The 23,967-nt window shown below is 45.1% G+C and overlaps 1 protein-coding gene across 1 annotated transcript in view; it reads right to left on the bottom strand.

Moving 5' to 3' along the window:
• Positions 1 to 3,953: 3,953 nt before the first annotated feature.
• The window catches only part of LOC135882985 (cytochrome P450 4B1-like), a 43,865-nt gene continuing 23,851 nt past the window's right edge, over positions 3,954 to 23,967 (bottom strand). Inside the window, exons 8-12 of the mRNA XM_065410009.1 lie at positions 17,669 to 17,859; positions 14,307 to 14,440; positions 13,070 to 13,134; positions 12,453 to 12,535; positions 3,954 to 4,128 (exon numbers count right to left, since the gene is read on the bottom strand). Coding sequence (XP_065266081.1) covers positions 3,954 to 4,128; positions 12,453 to 12,535; positions 13,070 to 13,134; positions 14,307 to 14,440; positions 17,669 to 17,859 — 648 coding nt within the window. The remainder of the gene's footprint in view (positions 4,129 to 12,452; positions 12,536 to 13,069; positions 13,135 to 14,306; positions 14,441 to 17,668; positions 17,860 to 23,967) is intronic.

Raw genomic sequence — 23,967 nt, 5'->3', positions numbered from 1 at the left:
CTTTTGGGGTATCGTTCTGAATCCTAAGAAACAAAGTAGTGATACATTGTAACCTTCCAGCAAGAGTATTTTATGTCATCTAACTCCAACTGGAATAATTGCAAAAGCAGGACATAATTTCACCTGTGGAGTTCAGCAAATGGGATGCACCACTTGTATGTAGCCCAAAGGGTAATGGCAGCATAAGAGTTTGTGGGGACTATAAATGCGCTATATACCCCTGGCTGGAATTGGACCAATATCCAGTTCCTAAGCCACAAGATTTATTTGCAAAGCTGACAGGGGCAGTGACGTTTACTAAACTAGATTTGTTTCAAGCTGACCTGCAGATGGCATTGGAGCTAGATTAAAAAAAATGTGGGCAATGAACACACATAAGGTGCTATTTAGATATGAAATATTATCCTATGGGATAGCTGGTGCCTGTGTTATGTTTCAAAGAATAATGGATCAGTTAGTGCCGGTGGTAAATGGTGTTGCCTGTTATTTGGATGACACATTCATTCATAGATTCCAAGGCCAGAAGGGACCACTCTGATCGTCTAGTCTGACCTTTTGGATAACACAGGCTAGAGAATTTCCCGTAAATGATTCCAACAGCAAATCTTGTTTTAAAAAAATCCAATCTTGATTTTAAAATTGGCTGCTGGAGAACACACCACAAGTCTGGGTAAATTGTTCTGATGATTAATTACCCTCACTGTTAAAAAGATACACCTGATTTCCAGTCTAGCTTCCACTGCCAACCTTTAGATTGTGTTACCTTTGTGTGCTATGTCAGAGGAACATTTAAAAATCTTAGAGGGGGTTCTAAAGAGCTTGTAAAAACATGGCTTTAAAGATAAGTGTGCTTTTTTCCAAAGCCGGGTTACTTCATCCAGCCATTTTCTAGATGCAGGAGTACACCTGTTATGTACAAAAGCCATTCAGAATGCCCCTAGGCTATGTAATGTCTCAGAGCTTAGATCGTTTCAGGCTACGTTAAAACTATTATGGAAGGTTCATTCCAAACTTATCAGCAGTAACCAGTCCGATGTCTGCCCGGTTATGGAGAAATATGAAGTGGGTTTGGACAGAAAAAGAAAATAAGGCTTTGGAGAAAGCAAAAAAGAAACTAAGTCGTGTCAGCCTATTGGTACATTTTAATCCGGAGCTTCCCACAATGCTAGCCTGTGATGTGTCTCCTGTAGGAATTAAGGTTTTTGTTTCACATCTTTGTAAAGATGGGAGTGAAAAACCCATAACATCTGCTCCCAGAACATTGTCAAAGGTCAAGAAAAAATACTCACAGATAGAAAAAGAGACTTGGGTTATTAATTTCCATGAGTACCTCTTCGGAAAAAAAAGTTACCCTTGTTACCGATCATAAACCACTGGTAAAAATAATGGGCCCAGGTGTAGGCATTCCACCACTAGCGGCAGCTAGACTTCAAAGAGGGGGGTTTGATCTTAGCTGCCTACTAAGATGGGATATATTATAGACCATCCGAAAAACATGCTAATGCAAATGTCCTGTTTGCCCTTGCACACAAGGAAACATATAGAGGAAAATTCCATGGACAGAGTCTCTTTCCTAGATGACCTCCCTATTACAGCTAAGGAAGTGCTCTGTAAACAAGACAAAAAGGTGATTTTGGTTAAGATGATGCACCACACTTGAGACTGGCCAAATCACATAACCAAAGAGCAACTTAGCCATTACTATTTCAAGAAACGAGTTAGCCATGCAGAAGGGTTGTTTGCTATGGGGAATACAAGTGATCATGCCAATCTGTGTACAGAAAAGGATGCTGGTGGAATTACACGAGCAGCACTGAGGGTTAATACATATGGAAGGGATGGCCAGAAATTGTTTTTGGTGGCTGGCTTTAGATGAAGTAGCCAGTGCGACTCCCGTTCTAGCCACAGGAACATGCCAGAGGAGACACTGTCACCCTGGCAGCAGCTGTGCATTGGCTTTGCAGAAAAAGATAAGCAAATATATGTAATAGTGGTTAATGATTATTCTTGGTGGCCAGAGGTGAGGCACATGATTTAAAACCTCTTCTGTAATAAACAACTGAAGTGCTTTGCAATATTTGCCACTTATGGGTTACCTGAGGAACTCCTCACATAACAGTCCACAGTTTATTTCTCGGATTTTCAGACATTCCCACAGCAAAATTCAGTGAAACGTATTGGGTCAGCTACCTACCACCCAGCATCACATGGATTGGCACAGAGTGTTGTGCAGACATTAAAACAAGCACTAGACAAAACTGAATGGAGTCCCCTGACACATTGCATTGCAAATTCCCTACTCTCATATAGGTCTACCCCACAGCCTGCCACTTAGAAGACTCCAGCTGCTTTGTTTTTAAAATGCTAGTTACGTACTACATTTGATTGACTTAGACCCGACCTATGGAGAGCACTCAGCAAAAGATGGCAAAGAGTGAAAAAATCTACCCATAAACCTGCCAGGTTTTTCTGCTGAAGGCAGACAGTGTTGGTGCAAAATCACATGGGAGGGATGAAGTGGGGGAAAAGCAGTAAAGCAGATACTGGGACTAGAGACATATCTGGTAGAGGTAAAATGGGAGATAACTGTACTGAGGTTCTTTCTGGTAACAGATGCAGCCCCTGACATTAGTAAGGATGGATGTAGCTTTTGTTGGCCAGAGGAGGAGGAGAAGGCACTGGAGATGGTGGCCAAGAGAGGGAGAGGGATAGTGCTTCTTTTGGGGACGACACAAACAGGACAAAGGTCAGGTGTCACTTTCTCTCCCTGGCAGGCACCACTGGCCTCAGCAAAATCACCAACTTCCTCTAAGGTTAAATTTGTGATTTTTTAAAATTGTGTTTGAGGAATTTACAGGGGAGGAGTGTGGTGGATTGAAAAGTGTGTTAAAATTGTGATCTATCACTTTAAATTCTCAAGGCGGGTCCCTGGTTTTGCTTGCAGGCTATGGGGCCAGGTGGGAAGTGTGCAATCTGGGCCTGAAGCAGTCTGCCTGCAGACAGAGAACTAGAGTAGGGTGGGGTGAGTTGTGCCTCTCTGTTTTAGGGAGCAGCCTGCTTTGTCTCTCTGTTTATTGGTTGTTTTGCATTATGGTTCTGAATTCTACGAAAATAAAGTTATATTGCAACCTTCCAACATGAGTATTTAAGTTCTTATCTAACTTCTCTGTGTGCATGCTGTGAACACAACTAGAGAAAGCCCGGGGAGTCATTCCACACAAGAGCAGGAGTACAACCCTGCAGAGCCCAGGAAGGGCGAAGAGTCTGTGGAGGAGTGAGTCTGTTTAGGAGCAAAGAGTTATGTTTCTCAAAGTTCATTTTATTGGACTCTTTGTTTACCCCAGAATGGGTGAAACTGAACTAGAGAAGGAGTGCCTGCAACACTACCTCCAGCCATGAGGGGGCATGCCAGCAGTGAGTCCACTCTTCTACCCTATTAAAGAGTGATCATTTGCCAAGAGTTGCCACATAGAGGAGTCTGAGATACCATAGTTTCCCTCTGTACCTAGCAAAGGAAATAAAAGCTTTAAGGTCACAACAAAGTTCCTTTTTGCAGAAATTGGCTTTAAATGGTGGCCACTGGATCAAATTTTCAAATCTCATCTGGTAACATAGGCCTAAATCTCCCGCTGGTATCAATCAACTAAACTCCGATGAAATCAGTGGAGCAAGGTTGATTTACACTGTCTGAAGACCTGATTCATATTTTTCTCCCTTGCTGATCAATCCTCTGTCATTAAAGTAACCAGAAAGTGTTTGGGAATACAGTTTTAATGGAGGACATCATATGGCTCAGAATAAATATATATATGTCTTTGACTGGACCAACAAGCAACCTTTCAGGCTCAAAGGGACTGAAGATCTTTTTTTCCCCAAAGATGGGATTTTTAATGCATTTGATAATCAAATAACTTACAAATCTCTTATGTATTTTGCCCACTTATTTCACAATGTCAATGCCAGTGGATTTTCTTCAAGTGCACATGTATCCCATTCTTGGACCGTAAGATCACCTGGGGTATTTTCCTGGGAATCTTCGCTGGATTGGGTGAAAACTCAAAGCGTAGCAGGGACAAAGCAATGGCCACTTTCATCTCGATCATGGCAAACTGCTGCCCAATACAGTTCCTGAGAAGAGAGAGATGAAACCAGTGAGAATACCCAACCTGAGTATCCTGATGCTTGCTCCAAAGTCGCTTGAAATCAATGGGAAACTTTCTATTGACTTCAAGTGCTCTTGCATCAGGCGTATTAAGATTCTTTCATATCCCATTAATCCAACAAAAAGAAAGTGCTTTAAAAGATTTTGTTTATTTTTCACTCTTTGCCAATACTTTGATAGGGCTAATTGCTGCTCAACAATTCCCTATGCTCCATGTGGTTCATGCCTAAAGGAATCAAACTGGTTTAAGCCATCCAACTCATTAATTTATATTTTAGGATCAGTCCAAAACGTCCATAGACTCCAGCATGGTTGTTCATTGAATATATAGAATTCTACAGCTACAAGGAAGAAACAACACACAACTCTTAGCATGAACAGAAGATTAGATCAGGTTTTACTACCTCCTTAGTGGAGCCCTAAGACCAGGAGATGGTACTGTCATTTATATGTAGGTGATGTCAATATATATGGCTTGACTATAAAGTAACCTAGAGAATTGTTGCCATCACATATTAGTTAAGCAATATGTTGTGAACACTGGTGTAAATTGACATCACTCTATTGACTAAAAAGGAGAAATGCTGACTTACACCAATGGAGCAGCTAACTTCTGGAGTGCATTGTTTGGCCACTAATTCAGAGCTTCAAGCACTGTAATTCTGAAAAGAGGGACTGAAGGACAGGAAAATGCCCTTCGTCGCTCAAGAAATGCACCAATATCTAGGCACCTGCTGGCATGCCTGATTGTTAACATAATGGGGATGGGCAAACTCAGGTGCAGGTTTGGTTTTGCAGCACCTTGTTGGTTAGGGTAGTCTTTTTGCAAAACCAAGGACAGTTCAGCTACAGCACCCTGCGTAGCAGGACCGTTGTTTTTCATAAGAACATAAACGGTCATACTGGGTCAGACCAATGGCCCATCTAGCCCAGTATCCTGTCTTCCGACAGTGGCCAATGTCAGGTGTCCCAGAGGGAATGAACAGAACAGGTAATCATCCAGTGATCCATCCCCTGTCGCCCATTCCCAGCTTCTGGCAAACAGAAATTAGGAACACGTCCCTGCCCATCCTGTCTAATAGCCATTGATGGACCTTTCCTTCATGAACTTATCTAGTTCTTTTTTTAACCCTTTTATAGTCTTGGCCTTCACAATATCCTCTGGCAAAGAGTTCCACAGGATGACTGCATTGTGTGGAGAAATACTTCCTTTTGTTTGTTTTAAATCTGCTGCCTATAATTTCATTTAGTGACCCCTAGTTCTTGTGTCGTGAGGAGTAAATAACACTTCCATATTTACTTTCTCCACACCAGTCATGATTTTATAGACCTCTATCATATCCCCCCTTAGTCGTCTCTTTTCCAAGCTGAAAAGTCCCAGTCTTATTAATAGCAACAGAGGGTCCTGTGGCACCTTTAAGACTAACAGAAGCATTGGGAGCATAAGCTTTCGTGGGTAAGAACCTCACTTCTTCAGATGCAAGAATCTTTTTACAGATTCAGACTAACACAGCTACCCCTCTGAGTCTTATTAATCTCTCCTCGTATGGAAGCTGTTCCATACCCCTAATCATTTTTGTTGCCCTTCTCTGTACCTTTTCCAATTCCAATATATCTTTTTTGAGATGGGGCAACCAGATCTGCATGCAATATTCAAGATGTGGGCGTACCATGGATTTATATAGAAGCAATATGATATTTTCTGTCTTATCATCTATCCCTTTCCTAATGATTCACAATATTCTATTTGCTTTTTTGACTGCCGCTGCATATTGAGCGGATGTTTTCAGAGAACTATCCACAGTGACTCCAAAATCTCTTTCTTGAGTGGTAACAGCTGATTTAGACCCCATCATTTTATATGTATATAAAGAAGCTGAGGGCGGTAAGATAAATGTTTCTGGCCTTTCTCCAATTTTATTATTCTATGACTCTTTAATATTTGCATATATCCACTTTTTAAATTTTGTAAAAAAACAAACTGTGTTCAATTATTATTACAGTTATACAAAAAATACAAATTGACAAGTATCCAAGGTTCTAGGCACCTCTGCCATAGGACCAATGAGATTGCCCCCAGAACACTTGACTTCTCTCTCCCACACACAAGTGATTTCTCTCAAAGAGAAAGACAAACATACACGCCTCATAGGAGCCCACATAAATACATGTGTCTTGCAGTATGCTCTGAAGATCAGTAGATTTGAGCTTTCTTGGACCAGGATTTCAAGTCTGTCCCAGAGCTCAGGAACCGTCATAGAGAAGGGGTTCCCACCAGCCCACCCTCTTTTCAATCGAGGGGGAGCCCACTTGAGCACCTCTGCCAATCTCAACTGAGGCTGTATGGCATGGGGAGAGATCACAGTATCTTGAGCAAAAACTCTTCCACCGTGGAATGCAGTGCATTGAGAAAGACACAAGAAAATAACAGGGAAAGAAATAGAAAACTCTTCCTTTCCCTAATGAATGGGTCCAATACTGAGCTCTTTGCCTCTCTTATTTACTCACTCCCATTGATTTCCATCATAGTTTATCTGTGCAAGAACAGAATAAAGGACTCAGAATGGATCAGCAAGGAAAGCTGCCTCTTGGAGGTCAGAAAGAGAAGGATAAAGTGAGAACTGCCAAAAGCCAAGCTGAGCTGGACCTTGCAAAGGAAATAAAAACCAATGGTAAAAGGTACTTTAGCCAGGTAAATAAAAAAGAAAACAAAGAAAGAAGAACTGGGACCACTAAGCACTGAGGATGGGGTGGAGATTAAAGAGATAATCTAAGTATGGTCAAACACAGAAATGAACATTTAGTCTCAGTTTTTAGTAAGGGTAATGAGGCACTTGGGGCCAGTGGCAGGGTGGCTAATGGGAACAAGGCTATGAAGTAGAAATTACCACATTCAATGTGGAAGCCAAACTCAGACAGTTTAATGGGATCAAATTGGGGGCCTGGATAATCTCCACCCAAGAATATTAAAAAAAATCACACACACAATTGCAAGCCCAATAGCAAGGATTTTTAGTGAATCCATAAACTCGGGGGTGATACCCTGTGACTGGAGAATTGCATATATAGTATCTATACTCAAGAAAGGTGGGGGAGTGATTCAGGAAACTACAGGCCCGTTAGTTTGACCTCAATTGTATGCAAGGTCTTAGAACAAATTTTGAAAGAGAAAGTAATTAAAGACATCGAGATAAATGGTAATTGGGATAAAATACAACATGGTTTTAAAAAAGATAGATTGTGTCAGACTAACCTGATCTCTTTCTTTGGGAAGATAACCGATTTTGTAGATAAAGGAAATGCAGTAGATCTAATCTGCCTGCCTTTCAGTAAAGCATATGATACAGTTCCACATGGGAAATTATTAGTAAAATTGGAGAAGATGGGGATTAATACGAGAACTGAAAGGTGGATAGGGACCGATTAAAGAGGAGACTGAATTGGATCATACTAGAAGGTGAACTGTGAGGCTGGAGCAAGGTTACTAGTGGAGTTCCTCAAGGATAAATCTTGGGACCAATCTTCATTAACATTTTCATTAATGACCTTGGCACAAGAAGTGAGAGTGTGCTAATAAAATCTGCTGATGACACAAAGGTGGGAGGTATTGCCAATATGGAGGAAGACCAAAATATCATACAAGAAGTTTTAGATGACCTTGAATATTGGATTAATAAAAATGGGATGAAATTTAATAGGACAAAGTGCATGGTCGTGCACTTAGGGACTACCAACAAGATTTTTTGCTATAAGCTGCAGACTTACCAGTTGAAAGCAGCAGAGAAGGAGAAAGATCTGAGCATATTGGTTGATCGCGGGATGACTATAAGCTACCAATATGATGTGGCTGTGAAAAAAGCTAATGCAATCCTAGGGTGCATTTAGCAAGGTATTTTCAATAGAGCTAGGGAAGTGTTAGTACCATTATACAAGGCACTGGTGCGACCTCATCTGGAATCCTGTATGCAATTCTTCTCTTCCATGTTTAAGAAAGATTAATTCAAACTGGAACAGGTACAGAGCAGGGCTACTAAATTGATAAGAGGAATGCAGAACTTACAAGAGGAGACTTAAGGAGCTTGGCTTATTTAGCCTAACAAAAGGAAGGCTGAGGGGAGATATTGCTTTGTATAAATACATCAGAGGGACAAACATCACTGAGGGAGAGGAGTTAAGGGCCAATATTGGCACACAAATGGATATAAACTGGCCATTAACAAGTTTAGGCTTGAAATTTGATGAAGGTGTCTAACCATCAGAGAAATGAAGTTCTGCAACAGCCTTCCAAGGGAAATTGTGGGGGCAAGAAACCTAATTTGTTTAAAGACTGAGCTTGATAAATTTATGGAGGGAATGGTATGATGAGATTGCTTACAATGCATATGGCCCAACCACAACTGCTATTAGCAAATATCTCCAACAGCTGGAGACGGGACACTAGATGGGGAGAGCTCTGAGTTACAGCAGAGAATTCTTTCCCAGGTGTCTGGCTGGTTGGTCTCACCCACATGCCCAGGGTCTAACTGATCTCCATATTTGGGGTCGGGAAAGATATTTTCTCCCAGGTCAGATCGGCAAAGACCCTCAGAGGGTTTCACATTCCTCTGCAGCGTGGGGAATGGGCCACTTGCTGGCTTGAACTAGAGGAAAGGGTGGAGTCTCTGTAACTTAAGACTTTAAATCAAGATTTGAGGACTTCAGTAACTCAGCCAGAGGTTTGGGGTTTACTGCAGGAGTGGGTGGGTGAGGTTCTGTGCCTGCAATGTGCAGGAAGCCAGACTAGATGATCATGAAGGTCCCTTCTGGCCTTGAAGTCTATGAATCAATGAGGACTGGGTCCAATCAATGCACTTCTAAATGATTATTTTAATGTTTCTTGCATGCTGCTGGAAGGAGCAGCTGGCCTCATGTTTGGCATTTTCTATATTCTTGTTTTCCCCCTGTCTCTCGACCCCACATCCCAGTTATTTCCTTTAAAACATAAACATGTACTTAACAGCTCTCAATTCACCTTCTCACTTGAAGGAATACTCTGATGTAGTCCTGCTACCTTTCAAATACTGCTCAGCGCCATAGGCTGGAGAAGAAAATGTGGCATGTCTCTTTAAATTGAAGCCAGTGGAGAAATTCTAGCGGCCAACCCCACCCATGTCCCATCTCCCCTCTTCCCCCCCTCACAGCCAGCAAATCTCTACAGGTAGCTGGGCTGATTTGAAAAGAAGCTGCCTCACTGAACAGCACTGCCCACCCCCTTTCCGCCCACCCCCTTTTCCTTATTTCCCCACCCTCTGTATGTCACAGGTATGCGGGCTTTCCTTTCTGTGTGGGTGATGAGCTTGCAGCCAGACATCCTTGGGAGTTGGTGATTGTGACCGTGTGCACACGGCTGAATCTGATCCTTGGCAAATAAGGGGTTAACCTCGACTCAGCTTCCCCCTGTCCCTTCCCAGGTGCTTAGGGACAGGGTTATAAATTGTTGCTTGGGAGATAGAGAGGCGAGAGAATGTTTTTGGCAGGAACAGGTTCCATGCTCGGGGTCACAGGACTGGGTTGATTCCCGAGCTGAGGAGCTCGCTATTTCCTTTTTTCACTTAAATTACCTTAATTTGCCTTTTTGCTATAAATATTATGCCTTGAGGAAGACCCTGCCGACTGCAGTTGTATCTCCCCCCCTCCCCCGGCCATTCTTCCGGCTTATCGTAACCTCATGAAAAAGGCCGATATGACCAATCAGAATGTGATCTTGAATCATTTGAGCCTGATTCACTGCTCTCTGACTCCTGCTTAGTGCTGGTGAAATGCCCTTGATTTCAACAGACTGATGCTGGAATAAAACAGCAGTAGCACAGTGGCAAATTATGCTTCTGGTATCCTAAATCAGATTGTAATGAATAGGTAGGATCATGTCCCATGTTTGGCTGTATAATCCCTGATATTCTCAGCAGAGCCAGGAAGGGCAGCATAACCGTGTAATAATGTGTAAATGATATGGAAAAGCACAGTAGGGTTGGATTTCTCCCTATTGTGTTGAGAAGGTGGAGTCACTTATCCCCTGCTGGAGGGGCCTTTCAGAAGCTAAATTAGGAAAGAATCAAATAGAGTTTGTTTACCAAGCTTCAAATGACAAAACCCCATTGCCTCCAGCTATGTCTGTAATTTTAAAGTGTGTGGTTTAATATTATGTCAGGTGTGAGAAGAAAACACTCTAACTTGTGTTAATCAGTGTCCGGGTGAGGCAGATTTTGTGCCTTTTTTGTAACTGTTATTTACAGAATGATTAAGTCAAAGGAACCCAGTGGTGCTACACTGATTGATTTACGCCGGCTGGGGGCTCTGGCCCATGAACTTCTATGGAGCCCACCATGGGAGAAATCTCTGTGCGGGCATAAAGCTGTCTTAGTGTCCCCTGTGCCACGCTACTTGTAATCCCCAGGTGTAGGGGGCAGATCTTGGGAAAGGAGATGTGATAATTGGGTCTGCGGATATACCCTAACTGTAAGCCCAGCTGTGACAAGTGAGTGAACGTCCATAAAGTGTCACAATAATCTATAACAACCCACGTTGATGGGGAAAGGTGCAAAGGGGAAACAAACTGAATTAGTCCAAACAAAAAGGCCTCCTGATCTAACTCAGGGAATGTGTTTAGACCATGTCTGGAAAACAAGAGAAGTGCAGGACTGGAAATCAAAGGACCAAAACTGGTGTGTTGGAAATTAGGCCTAACTGGTGAACGTGGTAATAAGAACAAAATATTCTGCTCAAAACTCCCTTTTCGTTTAAAGGAGAAGAAGCTGTCTGACAGCTGCTGGTTGGGGACAGATAAATAGAAAGGAGCGAGCTTTGCCATCAGGACAGCCACCACCACCATCTCCTGGGACCGCGGGAGCTACTTGGCCATTGTTGGCCTTTGTCATCCTCATCCCGAGCACAATGAGACTCAGATGACATGGCCAGCTCCACTGGCTCAGGCTAGATCCCAACCGCCACCTGGGATGTGAGATTTTGTCCTTTCCTGCCTTGTTCCTTCTCTTTCCTATTCCTTTCCTTTTTCCTTCTGTCTAATAAGAGTGGCTTAGCCGGCCGAGACTGTCTATTTTGCTGTGCTGCTGTAAGCCTGTGATCACAGAGGCAGTTGAAAAGCAATGCTCTAAACAGTCCACTGCTGGTATGAGTTTGCCAGGTCTCGGAGCGGCTAATAAAAATATGTGCCACGCTTGTTTCTCCAGCGCTGAGGTTGCAAGTAAAAGCCAACACCAGAGACAGAAGCTGCATTTCCTATCCTTGCTGTTCTTTTCTCCCCTCTTGTGTGGATTTGTCTTCTTCTGTCTTTTAGGAAACGGGACTGGGTTTTAACAACAACAGCACCAACCCACCTCAACTAACTTATCTTTCTCCCAAAAAGGACAGTTATTGCCATCTTTAATACCAGCGAAGAGACTGTAAAATAGGAGGGTTTTCCTTCTAAAAACTCGCTCCGGCTAAAGGGAAAGGGATCAAGGGATGCTGTTAAAATGAAAGCCTTACTTAATACCTTACATTTCAAATGCTTGAATTGTTTTTCCTTCTTTTCTGTATCTTTAATAGAAGATTTAAAAGATTTTTCACTGGAGCTACACAGACTTACACGAGCTGGGAATCTGACCCATTCACTTCCATGGAGCCCTTATGGGGAGAAAACTTTGTGGGGGCAAAAAGCTGTCATAGCGACCCCTGTGCCAGTCCACTTCCTGGTCCCCAGTGTAGGGGGTGTGTCATGGGAAAGGGTGATCTCTGCACTGAAATACCAATCTCTGGCTGTTGGAATGGCCCCATGACATCCAGGGTAATGTAAAGCAGCTCTGAGGCTGCTCTAAATTACTCCAGGGATCAAACCAGGAGCTGGCAGCCTCAGAAGAAGGGGTTGGAGGCTTCCAATCCCTTCTGTGTCTCCCATTCTTGGATTCGCTTCACACTGTTCTCTGTATATGGAACAATCTCCTATTTCCTGTCTACCTAGTGCACTCTCTCCCCTTTCAAATGCCTCCTTAAAACCCACTTCCCCAGGAATCTGCTCTGCCTTGTCTTCCTGGCCGATGATCTCTCTATGCCATGTCCCATTCTGTTGCCTTAAAGTATCTTCTTTCCCTTTTTCCTGTCTGCCGTAGGGCCTCATCCTGCTCCCATTGGAGTCAGTGGCAAAACTCCCATCTGGATCCGGGCCTGAGCTCTTGGCAGCACTGACTCCAGGTTTGTAAAGCGCTGCGTAGGTGTGTGGCACTAACTAGACACGAATACTAACGCTATACCGCACCTTGCTCCAGCTGAAAAAGGCATGAAAGCATGGGAGTGTCTCTGGGAGGAGTTCTCCGGCGAAAACCTCATGGGATCAAATACCTGTAATGAGAGTGTTTGATAACTCAGAAGAGATAACATCACTGTAGCACTCCTGTTTAGATTGGCGGCTGATTTCTCATATTCCTGTTGCTTGCTGAATGATAGCCTCTCTGTGTCATGGTTGCATAAGTGAGATTATAGCATAGTAAATAATTAGATGTGTCTCCAGCCAGAGGGCCACAACAGAGCCAGGTGTGGCAGGGAGCTTTATTACATCCTTTGAATAGGCAGTACCATGATACAGGGGATAAGGATGCGGCCCTGGCAGTCAGGCCACCTGGATTCTATGTCCTGAAATGCTGTGTGACCTTTGGCAAGTCACTTCCCCTTTCTTTTTTGCCCCCTTTCATCTTTTCTCTGTCTGAGATATTTAGGCTGTAATCTCTATGGGGCAAGGGCCAGGATCTTGCTCTGTGTTTGTACAGCACCTAACACAATGGGGACCTGATCCAGGACTGGGCCCCCCCGGTCACTACCCCAGTACAGTAGCTGCAGGAAGCAGGTTACTGTTATAAAGACAAAAAAGTACCGTACCTCAGGATCTTTCCATAAGTTGGGGTCCCTATGTATAAGATAGATGTTTATTCCAACCAAAGTGCCTGCAAAGCAACAGAAGAGATAAAAAGCTCAAGAAAAAGACAGGTCTTAGACATAGCTTCTCTGCTTAAGCTATGTTCTCTGAGGGGCTAAGCGTTCTTACAACCACAGTAGCTAGCATTTTTATCACCCCCATTTTCAGGCCACCCATCCCAGTGCAATTGCTCAGTGGGAAGGTATTACAGCGCTCCCCCGAACTTCGGTGATAAGAGCAATAATAATATCTAGCTCTTCCTAGATAATAATAATAATATCTATCATAATAAATAATAATAACTTGTTCTGTGACATGAAACCAGCTGGAGCTCCACAACTCAGCCTGACTCTATGGCTGTGGACATCAACTGGAATTACGTGGGAGGCTTGAAATGGGCAACATATCAGCCACGCTCCATCCAGTGTCCAGGCTTCAGAGTCTAGATATCCCTTGGGACTATTGGAGACAACACCAGGGAGGCCCTGCACCCCTGTTACGTCTCCCCATCTCCACAGAAAGGGAAGTGAGGGGGCGGGTGGGACTCCACAGCTGAGAGTCAACTGCAGAAGCTCCATTTTGCATCCATCATTGAGGGTGGGCAGATCTGCTAGCACAGAGATTTTCCCCTGGGGCAGTTGGGAACTGGGAAGACTGGACTACACCATCACCATGATCACCTCCAACCCTGCTGACCACCAGAGGAACATTTTTGTCCCCCTTATTCCCTGTACTGCTCTAGGAGGACGATTGCAGCCCCACAACTGCAGTAGTCTATGTGTGGAGGAAAGAAAGGGGTAGGATCTGTGGAGGTCGGCAGCATGAGACGTTCATGGACGTATTCTCCTTTCAGCTTCTCAACAGTGTTACGGGGAGGGAGAAGAGAGGGGAAGCCTCGAAAGTCTTGCAATGAACATGGTGAGATCACCATGACTGGAGAAGGCATTCAAAGCCAAGGCTAGTTCTTAGACCCATCTACTAGGGATAATAGGCTCAGATGCAGCAATAATGAAGGCAGATGGACTATGTGACCCAACAGAGGCCAATTCGAGACCAAATAACTTCAGGATTCTACATGGCCCATTTAGTAAGCCCGGACTTGGTGAGGCTTAATGGAGTGGCTGTGGAAGCAATTTGTAGCTCTCAACAACCAGCAAGACAGGGTGCAGACTCCAGAAAGGGCAAATGGAGTAAACCGACCTTCTGGTAAATAACGTCCATCATGGAACGTGATGGGTTTGCTGAGCTGGCGGCTCACAAGGGGCACTGGAGGGAAAATGCGCATACTCTCCTTGATGCACATTGTGGTGTAAGGCATCTTACCCAGGTCATCCCTGCAAGCAAGAGAAACTGAGTGACACCCTTCTCAATGCAATAATACTGGCAGGCAATGGCTGTGCTGAGAATCCACGCTGCATACAAAACCTACACCCAGTGTCCCGGCTGAGCTGCTGACCGTATTGTTCTGCCTAAAATGATCATTTTCACTAGACCTGCTTAGCTGGCTTTTACACTGACAACTTCTTTCCTTTGATCCTATTTTTGAAGCCTGTAAAATACAGTTTAATTTTCTCCCATGTGATGAAAATCAGCAGAAAGTAAGTCCGGTGATTCGGGGGGATAGGATTAGAGGATTTACAGCGCCCATGGTTGATTACCCTGTGTGCTCACTGAAAAGTAGGTGGGTGGTCAAGCCAGCCTGCAGCAAAACCTGAGTTCATGTCTATACCTTCAGCTGTGCCTGCTAGCTCGGGCTCAGAGTATCCTCAAGCCTAGGTTTTGCAGTGTGAACCAGAGGGAGGGTAGGATAACACCCAGGCTGTAGCCCAGAATAACTCTGCAATGAAGACTTACCCTAGTCATAATGATGTATATAACAGGCGTGGCCAAATCATGGCTCGTGAGCCACACGCGGCTCTTTTTACAGTTAAAATGCGGCTCACGGAGCCCACCCCCCATTCTCCACCTACCAGGTTGTGGATGTCTTGCAGCTCTTGAACTTCTGAAGATTATGGTATGCGGTTCGGAGGGTCAGTCAGTTTGGCCACCTCAGTATATAAGAATGGCAGTTGCTCAGCTAATGGCACTATGGGGACCACAGTGGCTTTGCTTAATGAAGTCTTTGTGAACTATTCCTTCTCTTTCAATTTGTGGCCATGGGGTCATATCCCCTGAGCTTGTTTTGTTTGTTAGTTTTGCCTAGATCTGTAACTCTTCTGCTTTTCCAATGAGTCCAGTGTGTCCGATCCGTGGAAGGGCAGGGGGTGGGGAGGGGAGTTCTGCTCCTTTCCCTGGTGGGAAGGGCAGCGGGGAAAGGAGCAGAACCCCCAGCCCTGCCCCACAGCCCTCTCCTCCTCCTCCTGCTGCTGTGTCTTTCCGGTACTCCATACTGGCTATAAATAGCTTGCTGGTACGGCGTACCGGAGGGTACCGGCCTACTTGCACTTCTGGCTTAGTCACAAGTGTTTGCAGGATTGGGCACATAGTTTCCTCCTGAAACATAAAGCAGTTGACCTACATTTAAAATCCAGGCCTGTCTGCATGCTCTCTACCTGCTTTCCTTGGCACACCTCCCCAGTTTCTGAAAGGACAGAGGGTTTGGGTGGGAAAGGCTGAGTGGCTACACAGCCAACAAAAGCTGTCATTCATTTTTATGATTATTTATGCAACTCCCAGCTCTCAGCCCTGAGCCTCCTCCTGGAGCCAGTACCCCATCCTCCTCCTTCACCCCTTACCTCCTCCTGCACCCCAACCCCCTGCCCCAGCCGTGACCCCCTCCCAGAGCCAGCACTCCATACCCCTTCCTGCACCCTAAACCCCCTCGTGCACCCGTGCCCTTTCCTGTACTCCAAACCCTGCCCCAGCCCTGACCCCACCCCAGAGCCAGCACCCTGTACCCCCTCCCACACTCCAAACCCCTCAGCCCCAGCCCAGCACCCCCTCCTGAACTCCAACCCCCTGCCGCAGTCCGGTGAAAGGGAGTGAGGGTGGGGAGAGCGACGGAGAGTGGGGGGAGGGGTGGAGTGAGCGAGGCGGGGCTTCGGGGAAGGGGCGGGGTAGATCCTGGGTTGCACTTAAATTCAAAAAGTGATCTTGTGTGTAAAAAGGTTGGAGAGGACTGCCCTAAAGAGTGTACAAAGCTGTGTAGATAAGCATTTGAGGTGAGTAAAGAAACCACAGTGAAAAATGACCCAACGTATTCAGTCTCCTTTTTTTCTGCTCATGGAATATTATGTTTTTACTCTGTGGGTTATGACTGATTGCAAACAGTTTGCTGAAAGGTTCCGGCACTTTCTACTAGAAATTTAAGTCATGTGGCTTAGTTGTGATTAGACAGATAGGTTATACAGTACAACATTGCCTGTTTGAATGAGGCCACAAGCATTACCAACAGGAACCTTTGTCTAGGCACATTTAAATTTGGTTCCTACAAATATTCATGCACGTGGATTTGAAATTTGCTTCCCACAAAAATCCATGCCAATAATACCTAATCGCGTGAACATTTTCAGAGAGCCAAAGGGACAGAATGCAAGGAGGCCCATGGGAACTCATTAAACCATTTGAATATTCACAGAACATGATTGAAATCTACTCCCAGCTCAGTCCAAGTGGTTTAATCTGAGAGTGACCCTAATTAAAACAGGGTTACAAAATTCAGCTTGCCTTTGACCACTACACTTTTTGATGGACAAGTAAAATATTGTTTAATTTTCTCATTATCATCCAAGGCTCTCATACATATAACATGCGTCTGACGAAGTGGGTATTCACCCACGAAAGCTTATGCTCCAATACATCTGTTAGTCTATAAGGTGCCACAGGACTCTTTGTCTCTTTTTACAGATCCAGACTAACTCGGCTACCCCTCTGATACTTGATACATATTACAGTGACAAGAGCTACTTAATTATCTAGATTAGAGGGTTGGATGATGGGAGATAAAATTTTGCACTCATGCTGGTAGATTTTTATGACAACTTTGCAACACAGATTTCCAGGGGTAGCATCCGCTTATTTTTAATGGATCTGAAAGTCACATATGGCGCCATTAATTCGCCTGCTTATGTCAGTCTCATCAGTGATGTCAGGCACAGCTGTGGGATTAGCATTTGTTAACTGAATGCCCCTGAAGAGCCAGACAGTGGAGAACAAGAGCGTGAAACTTTTTTAAAACCGTGGGTCCCACAAAGTTAGTGTCTCTTTGTGTTTAATGTGGGGAGTTGGATTTTTAAATATATAAGTAAATCAGAGCTAGCTGAACCCTCAGCTATTTGACAGTCTCCATTTACACGCAAAACATGAAATGTTCTTGCAAGCCATCCGTGTTAAAGACAATGAAAATCCTGTTCAAAACTCTGATCCAAAGACCATTGGAGTCATTGTAAAGACTCCCTCTGACTACCACTGGGCTTTGGATCAACTAAATATCAGGGCAGTATACCACACTGCCTGATGCCCTGAGTTTCAGGGACTTCTTGGTTTCCAACGCTCAAGAATATCTTAATTCACCAGACATAATCTTGAGAGGAAATGACATGAAATAAGATGTGAGCGCTCACCACTGAATGGTCTCCCCATCTCCCAGAAGCTCCCGTATCTCTTCTCTGCATTTCTGCTGGTGCTCTGGGTACATGGCCAGGCAGTATAAGGTCCAAGAGATCCCGCTGGCTGTGGTATCATGACCCCCAAACATGAAAGTGTCCACCTCAGCACGTATGTCTTCATCAGATAATCCAGCTCCCTTTTCATCCTAATTAGACAGGGATATTGGGCAAGGGAAGGTATTAGCCCAGAGATATATTGCTGCTGCTGCACCACATTGCACCTAATGCTGTCCTTGGCAAACATTAAGCAGACATACCACTACTAATGGTTATTCCAAATGCAGAGTAACAGTAGGGAAGGAGGGTTAAAAATGGTCTCTTCTCTCTTTCTTTCTACCCCTGAGCTCCAGAAATCTCTCTATTCTCTCAGGTCTCTCCCCCATTGGGCATGCAATGTGGTTCACTCCAAGACCAGTGCACAGACTGCGGTGGCTAGTAGAGCTGGTCTGATTTTTTTTCCTCATGGAAATTGTCCATTTGTTTTCATCCAAAAAAAAAAAAAATGATGGGAAATTAGAAGTTTTCATCAAACTCTAAACTGAAAGATTTTGGCTGAGAATAGGCATTGTAGTGCCTCATGGGAGTTGTAATTGGCTCCCCTTGTCCCCATTCTCCGCTGTGGGCCAGGATCCTGTGACGGGTTTGGGCTGAACAGGCCACACCCCCTTGTCCTTGCTGGGCATGTTTTCATGGAGGGAGCATATAAAAGGGAACAGCTTAGCTCAGTCTGGGCTGGCTAAGGAGGAGAGCAGATGTGTGCAGCAGGCTCCTGCCAAGAAGCCGCCAGGACTTCAAACCACTGAGGCGAAGCACCCTGGGGAGCCAGTCGCTCGTGGGGACTGAAGGGGACGATGTGCCGCAACCAGCGGAAGAACTGCCAGAGACAAAACAAAGGGTAGGAAATGGCTCAGGGGATGCACTTAGGGATTCGGAAACCTATAACAGGGTACCTGGTTTCGAAGGGCCCTGGGTCATAACCCGGTGGAGTAGTGTGGGCCCAGGTTCCCCTACCCTCCCTGCACTTGTCATTAGGCGACCCTGCCCCTAGGGAAAGTGACCACTGGGACTCTAGCCATTGTGCGGCACTGCTGCCAGGGAAAGAGGCCTACTTGGACTCTCACCATTGGGTGGCATTGCCACTAGTTAAAGTGGCTACTCATACTCTAGCCACCGGGCGGTACTGCCCCTAGCTAAAGCAGCTTCGTGGACGCTTGGCAAAGCCATTGCCAGAGAGAGCGACTCATTGGACTCTCACTACTAACTCCCACCAGAGGAAGCACCTCTTAGGATCCCACCACTGGCCTCTACTGCCCTTAAAGCAAAATGGCACCTCAGACCCCGCTGACCCCTTGACAGATTGTCAGAAAGACAACTCCCACCGTGCATCCTGCTCTCCTCTTTTTCTGAAGGGAACCTGTGCAATGTGGGTTCATACACAACTTGCAGCTTGAGCTATTCACTTGAGGAAATTTCTTCAGTAAGATACAAAATAAGCATGGATGCCAAAGCATGAGAGATCAAGGATTTGTAATGTTGATATCAGCACTGTGGGTGTAATTCTTTTACCCACTGAAAAAGCTCAAGATGCTTCTAAGGAAGGGTTGGGAGCTACATCACTATCGAGACATAGGACCAGGGCTGGCTTTAGGCCGATTCCCCCAATTCGGGCCCTGCGCCTAAGAGGGCCCCGTGCCTAAGAGGGCCCCACGCCTGCACCTAAGAGGGCCCCGCACCCTAAAGAAGAGCACCTAACTTTTTAATTTTTACTCACCCGGTGGCGGTCCGGGTCTTCGGCGGCGGGTCCTTCACTCGCTCCGGGTCTTTGGCGGCATTTCAGCGGCGGGTCCTTCAGTGCCGCGGAAGACCCGGAGCAAGTGAAGGACCTGCCGCCGAAGTGCCACCGAAGACCCGGACCGCCGCCGGGTATCCGAATCGGGCCCGCACTTCCTAAAGCCGGCCCTGCATAGGATTCAATGACTGCTATAACATGTGCAATGAGATCCCTGTTACCAAAAGCACCACTGTATTCACACCCTACACATTACTGAAATAATTGTTGTGCAACATATGCCTTGCGAGGTAGCATTTAAAAACGAACACGCTGATCAATATTCTTGTTTAATGTCTGTACGGAATGTGGATTAAGAGTTATGAACATAAACTGAAATTATGACTACAGTGTGTTTACCAGACACCTCTGGGGAGTGGGTAAACTGGTTCTCAAAGTCAAAGGACAAGCTAACGCCTCTAGCTGATCAACACTGATTGGCCTGTCAAATGGCTATTCTGTGCCAATGAAAGTTGGCAGGAATAGATCAGTCTGCATTTTAGCAAACAACAACTTTGATCTCTGTGCCTGCTACATATAATCGCTTTAAATCAATCTTTCTCTAGTTAACAAATCTGCTTTATTATATTTTATTTAAAACAGTTTGGGTTGAAGTGCTGGGGGAATCTCTGCTCAGATTACAAAGGCTGGTGCATATCTACTTTCCTATGAAGAAGTGGCAAACTTATTCATGAGGTTGCACTGTCCAAGGGAACCTTACGCAAGACGGTATATTTCTGGGATGCAAGGCTGGGGAGCTAGGGGGAATTGGCTGAAGCCTTTCTATTGATGGTTCATGAGTGGCTGGGAGATCATTCATGTAACTCAGTGGGGTGTGTCCCTGCCTGTGGATGGCTATGTAAGGGCAGTGCCTATAAGAGGCTTGTAGCTTCTTATAGGCACTGCCTATACGAACATTAACATCACAATGTGAGAGACAGCCCAGGTTGGTGGGTTTGGAGGGCTCAGAGGTCCCACACTCCAGGTTGCACCCTGGGGACCCTGTCACAGTGACACAATCGGTCACTGGGCTGGACTGCACCCCAGAATGTAACAGATACTATCAGAGAAAATGATTGCACAAATGAAAAATGGTATGTTAGGTTTTGAGTATGGTTGTATGAAGTTTCACTAGATTCTCACTGGTCTTGGATTCAAGGCTGAAATTCAAGATAAACCAGTGACTGATATACAAGAAAGAAGTTGGAGCAGAAATAATTCATGCCCAGATATCACCTGGTAATCAAGGAAAGGTGGGGGAAGGGGCTGGGGGAAAGGCGACAGGTGCGGAGGAGCATGTGGTTCGGACATCCCTTAGGGGAGGATCTATAAATGGAGATTCCCTATGTCCTAATAAGGAGGAGAGGATGGAAAATGATAAAATACAGGGAGGATCTGATGAGAAACAGTCAAATGAAAATAAGTCCCATTCAATTACGTCATGCAATAGGGGACTGTAGTGGGGCGGCTGCCCCACTCCCTGAGATTATGGGCTGCGGCAGGCCAGTGGGCCTGCCCAGACGCACAGCCAATCAGAGAAGGGCTTACTGGGAGCCAATCAGGGCCCAGGTTGGAGACAGCCAATCAGGGCCAGGCTCAGCCCTATAAAAGGCTGCTCAGGGAGAGAGCAATCAGTCTGTCCCAGGCCTTCGAGAGGGGAAGGTCTATCTCCAAACTGGGAGACTAGCACCGCGGACAGTGCAGTGCTGGCCAGGCTCAGGGAGCAGAGGGGAGCTCTAGCCTGAGGCCTGCCAGGCTGCAGGCCCTGAGTGGAAGGGCCTAGCGGGTGCAAGGGGCCGTAGGGGAAGCGGCCCAGGGAAGCGGACAGACGAGGGGAGAGTAGGAGGACAGCGAGGCTGCTGCCAGAGGGTCCCTGGGTTGGGACCCAGAGTAGAGGGCGGGCCTGGGTCCCCCGCTACCCCCTTGCAGTACATCTAGCCATTGGCCGTAGGGAGCGGCCAGTACAGACCACGCCAGATCCCTGACGGGAGGGATTAGACTTTGGGGTGTGTGGTTGACTACGGTGGCTGGACAAGGAGACTGCTGATTGACCCCCCCACCCCCCCGGAAGGGGGTGTGGAAAGACAGAGGGGCACTGCCGGAGGGCAGTGGTCCCGAAGAGGACGGCGCAAGTTGGTGAGCGACGAGGGCTCAGACACGCCAACCGAGGGCGAGACGACAGACGGGACACCACCAGGAGGGGCGCTCCACTGGACTGAGCTAATTCCCAGAACAACCAGTAGGAGGCGCTGCGGTGGTGAGTCCCAACCCCGTTACACGGACAGCGAAAAAATGACAAGTTTTTAAAATGCTTATATTCCAATGCCAGAAGCCTAAATAATAAGATGGGTGAACTAGAGTGCCTAGTATTAAATGAGGATATGGATATAATAGGCATCGCAAAAACCTGGTGGACTGAGGATAATCAATGGGACACAGTAATACCAGGGTACAAAATATATCGGAAGGACAGAACAGGTCGTGCTGGTGGGGGAGTGGCATTATCTGTGAAAGATAGCGTAGAATCAAATGAAGTAAAAATCTTAAATGAACTAAATTGTACTATAGAATCTCTATGGATAGTAATTCCATGCTTGAAAAATAAGAATATAGCAGTAGGGCTATATTACAGGCCATCTGACCAGGATGGTGTTAGTGACTCTGAAATGTTCAAGGAGATTAGAGAGGCTATTAAAATAAAAAACTCAATAATAATAATGGGGGATTTCAACTATCCCCATATTGACTGGGTACATATCACCTCAGGAAGGGATGCTGAGATAAAGTTTCTTGACACCTTAAATGACTGCTTCTTGGAGCAGCTAGTCCTGGAACCCACCAGAGGAGAGGCAATTCTTGATTTAGTCCTAAGTGGAGCACAGGATGTGGTCCAAGAGGTGAATATAGCTGGACCGCTTGGTAATAGTGACCATAATATAATTAAATTTAACATCCCTGTGGCGGGGAAAACTCCACAGTGGCCCAACACTGTAGCATTTAATTTCAGAAAGGGGAACTACACAAAAATGAGAAGGTTAGTTACATAGAAATTAAAAGGTACAGCACCAAAAGTAAAATCCCTGCAAGCTGCGTGGAAACTTTTTAAAGACACCATAATAGAGGCTCAACTTAAATGTATACCCCAATTTAAAAAACATAATAACAGAACCAAAAAAGAGCCACTGTGGTTAAACAACAAAGTAAAGGAAGCAGTGAGAGGCAAAAAGGCATTCTTTAAAAAGTGGAAGATAAATCCTAATGAGGAAAATAGAAAAGAGCATAAACTCTGGCAAATGAAGTGTAAAAATATAATCAGAAAGACCAAAAAAGAATTTGAAGAACAGCTAGCCAAAGACTCCAAAAGTAATAGCAACATTTTTTTAAATACATCAGAAGCAGAAAGCCTGCTAAACAACCAGTGGGGCCACTGGACAACAGAGATGCTAAAGTAGCACTCAAGGACGATAAGGCCATTGCGGAGAAACTAAATGAATTCTTTGCATCGGTCTTCACTGCTGAGGATGTGAGGGACATTCTCAAACCTTAGCCATTCTTTCTGGGTGACAGATCTGAGGAACTGTCCCAAATTGAGGTGTCATTAGAGGAGGTTTTGGAACAAATTGATAAACTAAACAGTAATAAGTCTCCAGGACCTAATGGTATTCACCCAAGAGTTCTGAAGGAACTCAAATGTGAAATTACAGGACTACGAACTGTCATCTGTAATCTATCATTTAAATCTACTTCTGTACCAAGTGACTGGAGGATAGCTAATGTGACGCCAATTTTTTAAAAGGGCTCCAGAGGTGACCCTGGCAACTACAGGCCAGTAAGCCTCACTTCAGTACTGGGCAAATTGGTTGAAACTATCGTAAAGAACAAAATTGTCAGACACATGGATGAACATAATTTGTTGGGAAATAGTCAACATGGTTTTTGTAAAGGGAAATCATGCCTCACCAATCTACTATTTTTAAAAAAGGCTCCAGAGGTGATCCTGGCAATTACAGGTGGTAAGCCTAACTTCAGTACTTGGCAGATTCATTGAAACTATTGTAAAGAACAGAATTATCAGACACATAGATGAACACCATTGTTGGGGAAGAGTAAACATGGTTTTTCTAAAGGGAAATCATGCCTCACCAATCTATTAGAATTCTTTGAGGGGGTCAACAAGCACGTGGACAAAGGAGATCCCAGTGGATATAGTGTACTTAGATTTTCAGAAAGCCTTTGACAAGGTCCCTCACCAAAGGCTCTTAAGCAAAATAAGCAGTCATGGGATAAGAGGGAAGGTTCTCTCATGGATTGGTAACTGGTTAAAAGATAGGAAACAAAGGGTAGGAATAAATGGTCAGTTTTCAGAATGGAGAGAGGTAAATAGGGGTGTCCCCCAGGGATCTGTACTGGGCCCAGTCCTATTTAA

The sequence above is a fragment of the Emys orbicularis genome, chromosome 8, assembly GCF_028017835.1.
Source record: "Emys orbicularis isolate rEmyOrb1 chromosome 8, rEmyOrb1.hap1, whole genome shotgun sequence".
NCBI classification, from domain to species: Eukaryota; Metazoa; Chordata; order Testudines; family Emydidae; genus Emys; species Emys orbicularis.
This window is presented reverse-complemented; position numbering and strand designations above follow the sequence as displayed.